General features: G+C 46.0%; 1 protein-coding gene across 21 annotated transcripts in view; it reads left to right on the forward strand.

The window, feature by feature from the left end:
* Positions 1 to 11,140: 11,140 nt before the first annotated feature.
* The window catches only part of Srpk2 (SRSF protein kinase 2), a 235,226-nt gene continuing 234,451 nt past the window's right edge, over positions 11,141 to 11,915 (forward strand). For 3 of the 21 annotated variants that reach the window (XM_004839697.4, XM_087206521.1, XM_004839701.4), the window contains exons 1-2: positions 11,146 to 11,284; positions 11,821 to 11,875. In XM_004839697.4, the coding sequence (XP_004839754.1) occupies positions 11,164 to 11,284; positions 11,821 to 11,875 (176 nt within the window). In that variant the 5' untranslated portion in view covers positions 11,146 to 11,163. Of the gene's footprint in view, positions 11,285 to 11,560; positions 11,731 to 11,820; positions 11,876 to 11,915 lie in introns of those variants that run through there. The other 18 variants (XM_021253947.2, XM_087206524.1, XM_087206526.1 and 15 more) reach the window with 12 other exon arrangements.

Here is an 11,915-nt window from a genome sequence, read left to right on the forward strand (position 1 = left end):
AGTGGGGTCATTACCTTGACTATACCTGACTCTGGTTCAGAAGCCTTTGTAAGAGGAATTTGGAAAAGTTTGGAGATGCAGGCTAGAGAAGTTTTAGAACGTTGCAAGTAGCACTTCATAGTCAATACTGGTCAGAGCTCAGGAGACCAGAATGCTGATAGGAATTCAGACAGTAAAGTCCAGGCTCAGGAGGTTTCAGTTGTGAACAAGGACTTTATCAGAAACTGGAACAAAGGCAATTCTGGCAAAGAATTTGTATATGTTCTGTCCATGTATTAAGATGAGGTGTGAGACTGAATTTAAAAGTGGTGGACTAATTGATGTGGTGGAGGAAGTTTCAAAGCAGCCCAATGTTCAGGCTTTGGCATGAGTAATGCTGACTGCTTTTAGCCAGAGCTACAGTGCAAATCAGGAGAGAAAAGCAGATGTGAAAAGTATGCAGTTTCATCAGGAAAGAATCTCATATAAAGTTCGGGCCCAGGAGAGCATGGTTATGGTAAGGGTTATAGCTAGCATTAGGACATGGATGTAGAGCCACAGGATTTAATATTTGCCCTTCTGGTTTTTGGGCTAGCTTTGGTCTAATTCCTGTCCATGCCCTTATTCTTCCCTTTTGGAATGAGAATGGTTACCCCATGCCATTGTATGTTAGAAATGTTTAACTTTCTCTTTGATTTTTATAGCGGCTCACAGCTAAGAGGTTGTGTTGACTCTTAGAGGAGACTTTGACTTTTTTGTTTTGTTTTGTTTTGGTTTTTGGGGGTTTTTTTGGTACTGGGGATTGAACTTGGGTCCTTGCACTTGTGCAGCAGGCGGCGAAACCACTGAGCTAAATCCCCGGCCCCGAAACTTTGACTTTTAAACAATGCTAGAACCATTATGACTTTGGCAACTCTTAGAGATGAATTAAATGCATTTTGCATAATGAGATGGACATGAGTCTTTTGAGGGCCAGGGTGGAATGTTATGGGTTGATATCTAAAATCTCCCCCCAAATCTCATGTGTGTGTAAGGTGATTGGATCATGGGGTGCTATATTCATCAGTGGATCCATCCATTGATGAGTTCATAGCTGAATGTGCTGGTAGGAGCCTGATTGGAGCTGGTCACTGGGGGTAGGACCTGGAAGCATATATTCTTATCCCTGGCTCCTCCTCTCTCTCTGCTTGCTGGCTGCCCCAAGATGAGCAGCTTTCCTCCACCCAGCCCTTCTGCTATGCTGTTTCTGCCTTGCAGCCAGCTAACTTTGGACCAGACCCATTGGTAACTGTGAGCCAAATAAACCTCTCCTCTTTAAGTTGTGGGTGTTGGGTATTTCATCCCAGTGATGGGAGAGTGGCTAATACAAAGTGACACTGGGTTCACACAGCTCATGTGTCTGCTCTCATGGAACTTGCTATCTAGGAAGCTCAGGTAGGTACTTAATGAAAAAAGACCACATGGAGAGAGAGGGCCCAGCCTTCTGGTCAGTCCTGTTGTGGCCCCAGATGTATAAACATGGCCATCTTGCCTTTCCAGCCACAGGGAGCCACCAGATGGATGTGGCAGCATGAGCAAGCCCAGGTGAAACCAGAACTTCCCAGATAGCTCAGAGAACTGTGAGAAAGAATAAACAACTGTTGTCTTGAGTGATGAGTCTGGGTTGTTGTGTTATACAGCAATAGATGGGTGAGGCAGTACCCAACTAGATTCTCTAGGTGTTAGGTGATCTGCATTTAGCATTAGACCAGAAGTGGAAAGGAGAGGAAAAGAATGAGAACAGAAGAAATATCTGAGAAGACAGAAATAGAAAATACTATATCATGCTGCATGATGGTATCAGAACATGTTTGCTTCTCCTCTGGTGACAAATAGTGCATGAGAAGAGACCTCTACTTGCAACAACCCTGGGACCAATCACTGCCTGTGACGAATCACAGAATATGCTATATGTATCTGAAAGTTCAAAAATAAATTTATCTGAAATTCTAGTTGAGTAGCTCTGTTTCCTCATTGTATTTTTCAATGAAAGCATCCTCATTTTATGTATTTAAAATTTTTATCCAGGCGTGGTGGCGCATGCCTGTGATCCCAGAACTCAGGAGGCTGAGGCAGGAGGATCGCTGCAAGTTTGAGGCCACTCTTGGCTACATAGCAAGACCCTGTCTCAAAAAACCAAAATAAAAAAAATTTAAATGTTTATTAGTGTGTGTTTATAGTACATAATATTATTCATCATGAGGAGTTGGTACATGGAGATATCACCTCTTTTACACCCCCTTGCCTTCCTCTTGCTCTGCCCCCATATCTCTTAGTCTCTTATATATACTGCTTTAACTACTCTCAATGGAACTTTAGGAAAGTTGTATTACTTGAAAACTCAGAAGAAAGACGTACCTACTAATACAGTAGTATATAAAAATAAATTTGTGCAATTGGTAACACTGTTGTTTTAGAAAGAATAGATTTTACTTATTTATTTGTGGTACCAGGGATTGAACTTAGGGCTTTGCATTGAGTTACATCGCCAGACCTTTTTATTTTGTTTATTTTGAGACAGGGTCTTGCTATGTAGTTCAGAATGGTCTTGAACTCACCATGTAACCCAAACTGTCCTTGAACTTGGAGCAATTCTCCTGGCTCAGCCTCTTGGGTGCTGGGATTACAAGGGTGTGCCATCATGGCTGCCTGCATTTATTTATTTATTTATTTTCATTTTTTGAGACAGCGTCTTTTATGTAGTTCTAGCTGGTCTCAAACTCAGTATGCAGCCCAGGCTGATCTTGAATTCATGGCAATCCTCCTGCCTTAGACTCTTGAGTGCTGGGATTACAGGGGTGCACCACCACACCAGGCTTTATTTTTCATTTTTGAGATAGAATTCACTAAGCCACCAAGTTTTCCAGGCTGGCCTCACCCTTATGATCCTTCTGCCACAGCTTTCTGAGTAGCTGGGATTATAGATGCACACCACTATGCCCACCCTTTTTCTTCTTATTGATTCAATAGTACCTGGTATTTACCAAGAACTGTTGGAGGAATTAAGAATGCAAACTCTGAGCCAGAGATAGTGATGCACACCTGTAATCCTAGTGATTCAGGAGACTGAGGCAGGAGGACTTCAAATACTGAGGCAGGAGGACTTCAAATTAGAGGCTGGCTTGGGCAGTTTAGCAAGACCCTGTTATCAAAAAAGGGTGGTGATGTAATTCAGTAGTAAAGCACAATTGGCTTTGATCCCCAGTACCACACACACACACACACACACACACACACACGCCAAGTGTGGGCTGGGGGTAGCTTGGTGGGATGCTGGTCTAGCATGTAAGAGGCCCAGCCCACAACCCCAGTGCTGCATAAAAGAAGTCCGTCCTCAGGCAACTTGATACAGTTTTCTTTAGCACAGCAACATAAAGATTCTGGACTACAGATTAATTCACAGGAGTGTGGACTTTATTGACTTTTTAAATAAATTTAAAAAGTTCTGAGAATCAGTGTGAAATACCAGGAATGCCTTAAGATGAACACAATTATTGGTGTAATTATTTTGGAAATATTTTTGGCAGTATCTGCTAAAAACAAAAGCAGACATAGCCTATGTTTTAGTTACTTTTCTCTCATTGCTGAGACAAAATACCTGACACCCAAAGTTAAAGTTAGCTCACAGTTTGTAGAGGTTTCAGTCCATAATCAGCTGGCTCCAAGGCAGAGTGAAAGAGGGGCAACAGTTCATGGCGCTAGAAGCACCAAAAGCAACAAGGGACCTTAAAAGCATCATCCTGCCCCTTTTATCTTTTTAAAAAAATTTTTTAAAATTAATTTTATTGGTACATTTTAGGTATACAATATAATGACATTCATTAGGGTTGGGCATTTAGCTCAGTGATACCACTGCCTGCCTTGCAAGAGCAAGGTCCGGAGTTCGATCCGCCCCCCCCCCTCCCCGCAAGGTTGTGGTGGGGACACTGCCCCTTTTATTCAGACTACTCAGGGCAGATACCACTCACGCCCCTAATGCTAGCCCTACCATGAATCAATCACATACTCTAGATTCAGCTACCTCCAAAGTAGCCTATGACCACATGAGGCTTTGGAGGGACATCTAGACACGAACCATAACAGCCTGTGACCCAGCACCTCCCTTTAGAAATGTCCGCACACACCCACCCCCACCAGCGCTCTTCCGATGGCCCACGCTGGGGACAGCCCAATCACCAGCCATAGGACCGGGGAACAGAGCCAAGAGTGCCGAGTTGTTAAGACCTCAGAAGCTCAGAGGAGGGAGCTGGGATCCGGATCTAAGGGCAGCATGCTGCCAGGTGCTGATGGTGCTGCTGCGCCTACAAGGGGAGGCTGGCAGCAGTTCCTGCGGCGCCCTGGCCAGGCCGGTGTTGAGAGCCTGTGGGAGCCTTCAGCCTTCTCCGGGCTCCGGGCTCCCTGTAGTGCCCCCTGCTGGCAGAACAAGTGGAGAACCCCGGGCTCGCACCCAGCTTTATAAAGCTAGGAATGCGTGGGCGGGCTCAGGTGTTAACAGGGCAGGGGTGTAGTTTGGTGGCAGAGCGCCTGCTTAGCATGCAGGACACCCTGGGTTAGATCCCCAGCACCGTTAATAAGAGAAAAAAAGAGAAAAGGATCAGTAAATCATTTTTTTTTTTTTTAATGTGGCATGGTCATACACTGGGTTACTATAAACACAGCATGCACTATAATCCCAGCACTCAGGACACGGAGGCAGGGAACTCTCAGTGAGTTCAAACCCAGCCTGGATTACATAATTTAAGGTCAGCGAGGACCGCATAGCAACACCGTGTCTCAAGAAATTAAAATGAACTGGGATGGTGGGGCACGTGTATAATCCCAGCACTCTGGGAGGCTGAGTCAGGAAAGTCAAACATTTGAGCCCAGCCTGGACAGTTTAGCAACTTAATAAGACTCTGTCTCAAATTAAAGATAAAAAATAAAAAAGAGCTGGGGATGTAGCTCAGTGCCTAGGCCTTGGGTGTACACACACACACACACACACACACACACACACACACACACACAAAACTAAGTCCACCCGAATACAGCCCTGGGCAAATCTTTAGGAGTCATTTGTGAGCTGGAATATGTAAGAATGTTCTGTAGCATTTTATGACAAATTTGTTACTATTGATGATCCCCCCGCCCCCCCCCATTATCTACTTTCCCTTTTCTTTCCTCTGAATGTTCAACAGAAAATTCCCTTTCTTTCTACTCCCAATCAGCAGCCAGAGGCCTCCGCATATCCTGGAGGAATGACCCCTCGCGGCTGCTGCGAAATCCGCCACCACTCTTCCGAGGTGGAGCTCGGTGCACCACCCTCCGCCCCAGCCTGTGCTGTTGATGGATAAGAATGTGGCAGAAGCGATTGTGACTTCCTGGCATAGGTCGCAAAAGACAGCACGCTTTCTTCCAGGTTCTCGCTGGAATCATTGGCTGTGCAAGCCGGCGCTGTGGCAGCCCCATGGGGAGGTGCGGGCTGTGAGGCACAGTGTCTCCGCGGCGCCCTGAGGACCGAGGCTTCCTCTCTCAGCCATGTGAATGAACAACCTGCTAACAGATCTCCATCCTTTGTCGAGCCGAAGATGACTGCCACTCCCGGGGAAACCTCTGTGCGCCAGCTAACTTGCTCCCACGTTCCTGGGCCACAGAGACCGTGAGGTAAGAGTTGTTCATTAGTGTTTACTTCTAACTTTAATTTTATGAGCTGAGAGTGATGGTGCATGACTGTAATCCTAGCACACAAGAGGCTGAGGCAGGAGGATCTCCATGAGTTGGAAGCCAGCCTGAGCTACATAGTGAGGCCGTGTCTCGGAGGGAGGGAGGGAGAGAGAGAGAGAGAAAGAGAAAGATTATGCAGCAATAATATCTAATATATTCTTTAATATGCATGTGTATGACTAGTTTATATTTATTTATTTTTGTGGTTCTAGGGATCCGATTCACTGAGCTACATTCCCAGGCACCCTCTCTTATTTTTCCAGACAGAATCTTAAGTTCCCCAAGCTGGACCTGATCCTTTTGCCTCAGTCTCTCAAGTGCTGAGATTACTTATATATATATATATATAATATATACATATATATAATATACATATATGTATATTATATATATATATATTTTTTTTTTGAGACAAGGTCTTGCTGTGTAGTCCAGGCTGGGCTTGAACTCTCTATGTAGCCCAGATTGGCCTCGAAATCAATAGCTCTCCTTCTGCTTCAGTCTCCTGCGTGTGGGATTACTGATATTTATGCTTAGATCCTCCTGTAAACATGTGTAGCTAATGATTTAATCTTAACAACAGACATGATCATGTACTTTTCTGAGCATTTCACGTGAATGAACTCATTTAATTCCTCATATCAGACTTACAGGGTAGGTGATAGAGTCCCCATTTGCCAGCTGAGGCAGCTGAGGCTCAGAGCGGGAGTAAACTCACCCAGACAGTGCACCCAGGTGGCTGACGGCAGACCGGGCATCTGAACCCTGCCCACCTGGCCCTGCGATCTCTTTGTTACCCTGCTTTACAGTAGTGTCATTGAGAAACACTTTCTAATGAAATAATAAATGACAGGGTGAAGCTTCATTGAGAGAGACTTTCCTAAAAGTTGACACACCTTGGAAGCCTTAAGAAAGAGGCTGGCTTCTCATCCATTAAAGGCCCCAAGGTGGATTATATGGCATTCAAGCCTTCCCTCAACTCTCTTGACATGCTAAATCTCCCTTCTAAGATACAACATGTTTCAGTGGCTCCACTTGGAAATATCAGAGTGCATTTGCTTTTACAACATTCTTTTCATTTTTTTTTTCTTTTTTTGGTACCGGGGATCCAATTTGGGACCTTGCGCTTGTAAGGCAGGCAGCGGCGCCACTGAGCTAAACCCCTGGCCCTGAATGTTACCATTCTTAGATCTAATTTGACGTATGCAGCAAGAAATGATGCCCCAATAAAAAAGATCATTTTTTATTATTTTGTTTCTTTAAAACTATATTTCCTTTTAAATGTCATTCTAAATTATGGTGCATTTTGAAAAAATGTTTAATTTCCAAATCAGCGGAGATTAGGTCTATCATTTAACATTTTTTAATTTTTTCTCTTTTCTTTCTTTCTTTCTTTCTTTCTTTCTTTCTTTCTTTCTTCCTTCCTTCCTTCCTTCCTTCCTTTTTTGAGACAAGATCTTGCTATGCAGTTCAGGCTGGGGTTGAACTCATTATGTAGCCCAGGCTGGCCTCAAACTCATGGTAATAGTCCTGCCTCAGCCCCTTGAGTGCTAGGATTACCGTGTGCCATCACGCTTAGCTTTAAGGTCTTTACTTAAAAGCTACCCCCTCAAAGATTGCTATTATGTGTTCCGTAAGAATGATCAGATGGGGGTGCAGCTTAGTAGCAGGGTACTTGTTTAGTAGGTAGAGGTCCTAATTTCCATCCCCAACACACACCCCCAAATTGTCAGCATCTAGTGAGCATGTGCTGCACTTTACTCATTTATTTTAATTCTTATCTTCTGGCAGTAAATCATAAGCTCCATGACAGCAGGGAGTTTGTGGGGTTTTTAAAAATTTGGGGGTATTTTTGAGGCAGGGTCTTGTTATGTAGCCCAGGCTGGCCCCAAACTCATGGCAATCCTCCTGCCTCAGTCTCCTGAGTGCTGGGACTACAGGTATGTGCCACCATACCCAGTGAGAGCAGGGAGATTTTTGTATCCTTAGTTTTCTGCTCTAGACTCAGTATTTAAAAGAATGCCTGCTCCATAAAAAATGATACGTATTTGGTGAAAAACTGAATGAAAAGATCTAGTAAAGAGATGGGCTATGTAGCTCTCAAGTAATTTAAAAATAATTACTATTCATTGAAGAATTACTTGTCTTATTTGGTAATCATACTCATCTATAAAGGTTGGTATTAATATTATTTCCATTTTCCAGATGTTGTAAGTACATAACTTGCCCAAGGTTATGAAGACATTAAATAGCAGAAATGGGTTTCAACATTTGGCTAAGTGAAAGGGTCCAGTCACAAAAGCCACATATTGTATGATTTCATTTATATGAGCTGTCCAGAACAGGCATGTCTAGCTGGGGATGGTGGCACATGATTGTAATCCTAACATTTGGGAGGCTGAGGCAGGAGGATTGCCAGGAGTTGGAGGCCAGCCTATGCTACATAGTGAAAGCCAGCCTAACATAGTGAGACTCTGTCTCAAAAAACCAAAAGCCCCCTAACCCCCCAAAGCCAACCAAACAAATGAAAAAAACCAAAAAGGGTTGGGGATGTAGCTTAGTATGAAGGTCCTAGGTCACTTGGGCTGGTCACACTGATCAACAGAAGAGCAATGTTTTCTCTGTCCTCATGTCCTTAGCACATAGACACACATATACACACACGTTAGGGAAAGCACACCCTCAAAGAACCCTTTTGTTTTGTTTTTGTTTGAGACAGGTTTTTGCTATGTTTCAGGCTGGCCTCAAACTCACTATGTGGCCCAGGCTGGCTTTGGAGGTGATCCTCCTGCCTCAGCCTCCTGAGCGCTAGAATTATAGGTGTGTGCCACCATGCTCACCTGATCCACAGATAACTTTTTGGATTGGCTTTGGTTTGTTAACATTGAGGTGAAATTCTTGTAAAATGAAGTGAATGGTTTTGAGGTAAACAATTCAACAAGTGGCATTTAGTACATTCACAGTGTTGCGCCGCCACCACCTCTGTCATCTCTGAGCCACTTTCATCACCCTAAAATGAAGTCTGGTCCCCTTTGAGCACTTGCTTTTTCATCCCCCTCCTCTCACCATCTGCGTCCTGTGGACTTGCCTATTTTGGAGATTTCATGGAAATGGAATCATCCAGTATGGAACCTTTTGTGTCTCTTTTGTGGTACTGGAGATTGAACCCCCAGGCCTTCACACTGAGGTACATCTTCAATGCTTTATTTTTGTTTTGGGACAGGATCTTGCTAAGTTGCACAGGCTGGGGTTGAATTTGTGATCCTTCTGCCTCAGCCTCCCAGAGTGTTGGGGTTTGCAGGTGTGTGCTACCATGGCTGGCTGTGTCTGACTTCTTCCACTTTGCATGTTTTCAGGGTTCATCCAAGTCATAACATATGTCAACATATGTCTCAGTGCTTGGAATTGAACCCAGGGCCCTGAACATGTTAAATACATTTTCTACCACTGAGCTACACCCTCTTCCTAGTACTTTCTTTCTATGGACAGTATTCTATTGTATCAATATTTTTTAAAATGGTACTGGGAATTAAATCTAGGGCCTTTACACTGAGCTACATCCCCAGCCCATTTTTATTTTCTATTTTGAGACAGGGTCTTGTATATGTGCTGTGGAAGCAAGCTCGTTGAGACAAGGTTTTGCTAAGTCACTAAGTTGTGTAGGTTGGACTCAAACTTAAGGTTCTCCCACCTCAGCCTACCAGGATGCTGGGATTCCAGGCATGCACCACCACGCCTAGCTTCAGTACTTCATCTTTTTTATGGCTGAAAATATGCCTTTGTATGTATGGATCACAGTGCTTTATCCATTCAGTGGTGGATGGACAGTGGGGCCATTTCCACTGTTTAGCTCTTGTGATGCACCTATGTACAGTCCTGTACAAAGACTGCTTGGCTACTTGTGGGTATGCACCTAGGAGTAAGCTTGTTGGCAATCATATTAACTTTTTGAGGAACTGACAAAGTTTCCCACAACATCCCCACCAGCAATGTGTGAGGATTCCAATGTTTCACTATGAGAAGGATAGAAATTCTCACCATTATGTACTTTCTATGTGAAAAAAAATTGTGGCCATCTTGGTAGGTGTAAGGTGGTAGGTATCTCATTGTGGTTTTGCTTTGTATTTCTGTAATAACTAGTGATTTGTGTGTGTGTGTGTGTCAGGAATCGAATTCAGGGCCACACACTTGCCAGGCAGGTGCTGTACTGCTGAACTACATCCCCAGACCAATGATTAATGATTTTGAGGATCTTGTTATGTACTCGTTGGCCAGTTGTATTTGGAAAAATGCCTATTCAAATCCTTTGCCCATTCTTTATTTTTATTTATTTATTTCTTTGTTTTGGTTTTCTGAGGTAGGATCCTGCTGTGTAGTTCAGGCTGGCCTTGATTCTCCTGCCTCAGCCTCCTGTGTGCTGGGATTACACTCACCACATCTGGCAATAATGACATGCTTTTTTTTTTTTTTTCCGGTACTGGGGATCAAACTCAGGACCTTGTGGTTCCGAGGCAAGCAGCGTCACCACGGAGCTAAATCCCTGGCCCAATAATGAAATTCTTAGAATACCTTTGTTCTTAGTAGATACACATTGAAATACTATTTAGGGTTAAGGGTAAAATACTCAAATGATTCAGCAAACTAAACCATCCACCTAGAAAGGAAACGTGGAAAAATGTTAAAAACTGGTGAATATAGGCTTATATAGCTGTTCATTTTTCGAACCATCTTTTTGTGGGGTTTATATTTTTTTAAATAAAAGGTTGAAGACATTGAAATGTTCAAAAATCCAAGTATCACTTCCTGTGTTGCTTAACATCGAACATCAGGACCTTGCGCGAACATCAGGACCTCGCGCTTACGAGGCAGGGGGCAGAACCGCTAAGCTAAATCCCCGGCCCTAACATCTTTAGAGTAAGACTAGGAATTTTGATCAGTTATATATATAGCTGTATAACCAAGAAAGGAGTTATTGGTCAGGATATCTTTCAAAACTATTGGGATTACTTAAACGGGAGAACGCTGCGGTTATGTTTCTTTGCCACTGTGAACTTGATTCTTATCTTTATGAGCCTGGTCAGCTGCAAAGAGTGGAACCAATAAGGCTTCAATTTTGATCCTGACGGAACTGCTGGATCTCTCCAGGACTCAGTTTCCTCACCGTGCAATGCAGAAAATAACGGCCTGGTCTGGTTGTGTTAGTGTCATCACATGGTGTTCACAAAACTGGGCTTCAATTCATGAGCAAAAGCTTCATTCTAACCTCAATGCCATCTCTATCTCTTTCTTCATTAAACTTGAGCGATCCTGCGGGGGTGGCAGGCGGGAGCGAGAAGAGGACTTCTCCGAGGTCACACAGTTGATCAAGGAGCCAGGCTTCCCAGCTTTTGGTCCTGTGCCCTTTCCACGCCCGCCAGACAGGAGGGAGAGGCGCTCCTGGGGATGCAAGGATGTAGAAGCACCAAAGGAGAGAAGAGGCCGCGCGAGGAGAGGTGGTGCGAGGCCCGCGGCGGCGCCGGCCCAACCGGGGCGCATGGAGAGGAGGGCGGCGCGGCCGGCCGGGGTGCGAAGGGCGCGGCCGCGGCTGGCGAGGGAGGGTCGCGCGGTCCGGGGCCGGGGCCTGGCCGGAGCGGCGGGCGATCTGGGCCGCCTGGGGGGCGCGGGCGGCAGAGGAGGCGGGGGCGGCGGGCGCGGGCCGAGCGGGCCCCCTCCGCATAGGTGTTGGGGAGCGGGTGCGGGTCGCGCGGCAAGGGCGCGGCGCCGGGTGGCGACCCCCGCCCGGGCCGCGGCAGGGGCGGGGCCGGCGGCGGGGGCGGGGCCGGCGGCGGGGGCGGGTCCTGGGTCCCCCGGAGGAGCGGCGGCGGCGCAGGCGCGGTTCCCGCCTCCTCCCGGCCGGTGGAGCGAGTGGAGGCTGCAACTGGGTTCGGCTGGGCTCCTGCGTCGCCGCCGCCGCCGCCGCGCGAAGCTCCCTGCCTCGCTCCGGCCGCGCCGAGATGAGTTCCCGGAAAGGTGAGTGGCCGCGTGGCGCGCCCTCGGCCCCGCCACGCGGCCTCTCAGGCCGGCGGCCTGACCGTTAATGTGTGCCTTCTGTCTCCTCAGTGCTGGCCATTCAGGCCCGAAAGCGGAGGCCGAAAAGAGAGAAACATCCGAAAAAGTGAGTCCGCGTCGCGCTCGGCCCCGGCCCAGCCCCACCC

Source organism: Heterocephalus glaber, unplaced genomic scaffold (genome assembly GCF_053883595.1).
Source record: "Heterocephalus glaber isolate CG9 unplaced genomic scaffold, H.glaber_assembly_v1.0 deba00000676, whole genome shotgun sequence".
NCBI classification, from domain to species: domain Eukaryota; kingdom Metazoa; phylum Chordata; class Mammalia; order Rodentia; family Bathyergidae; genus Heterocephalus; species Heterocephalus glaber.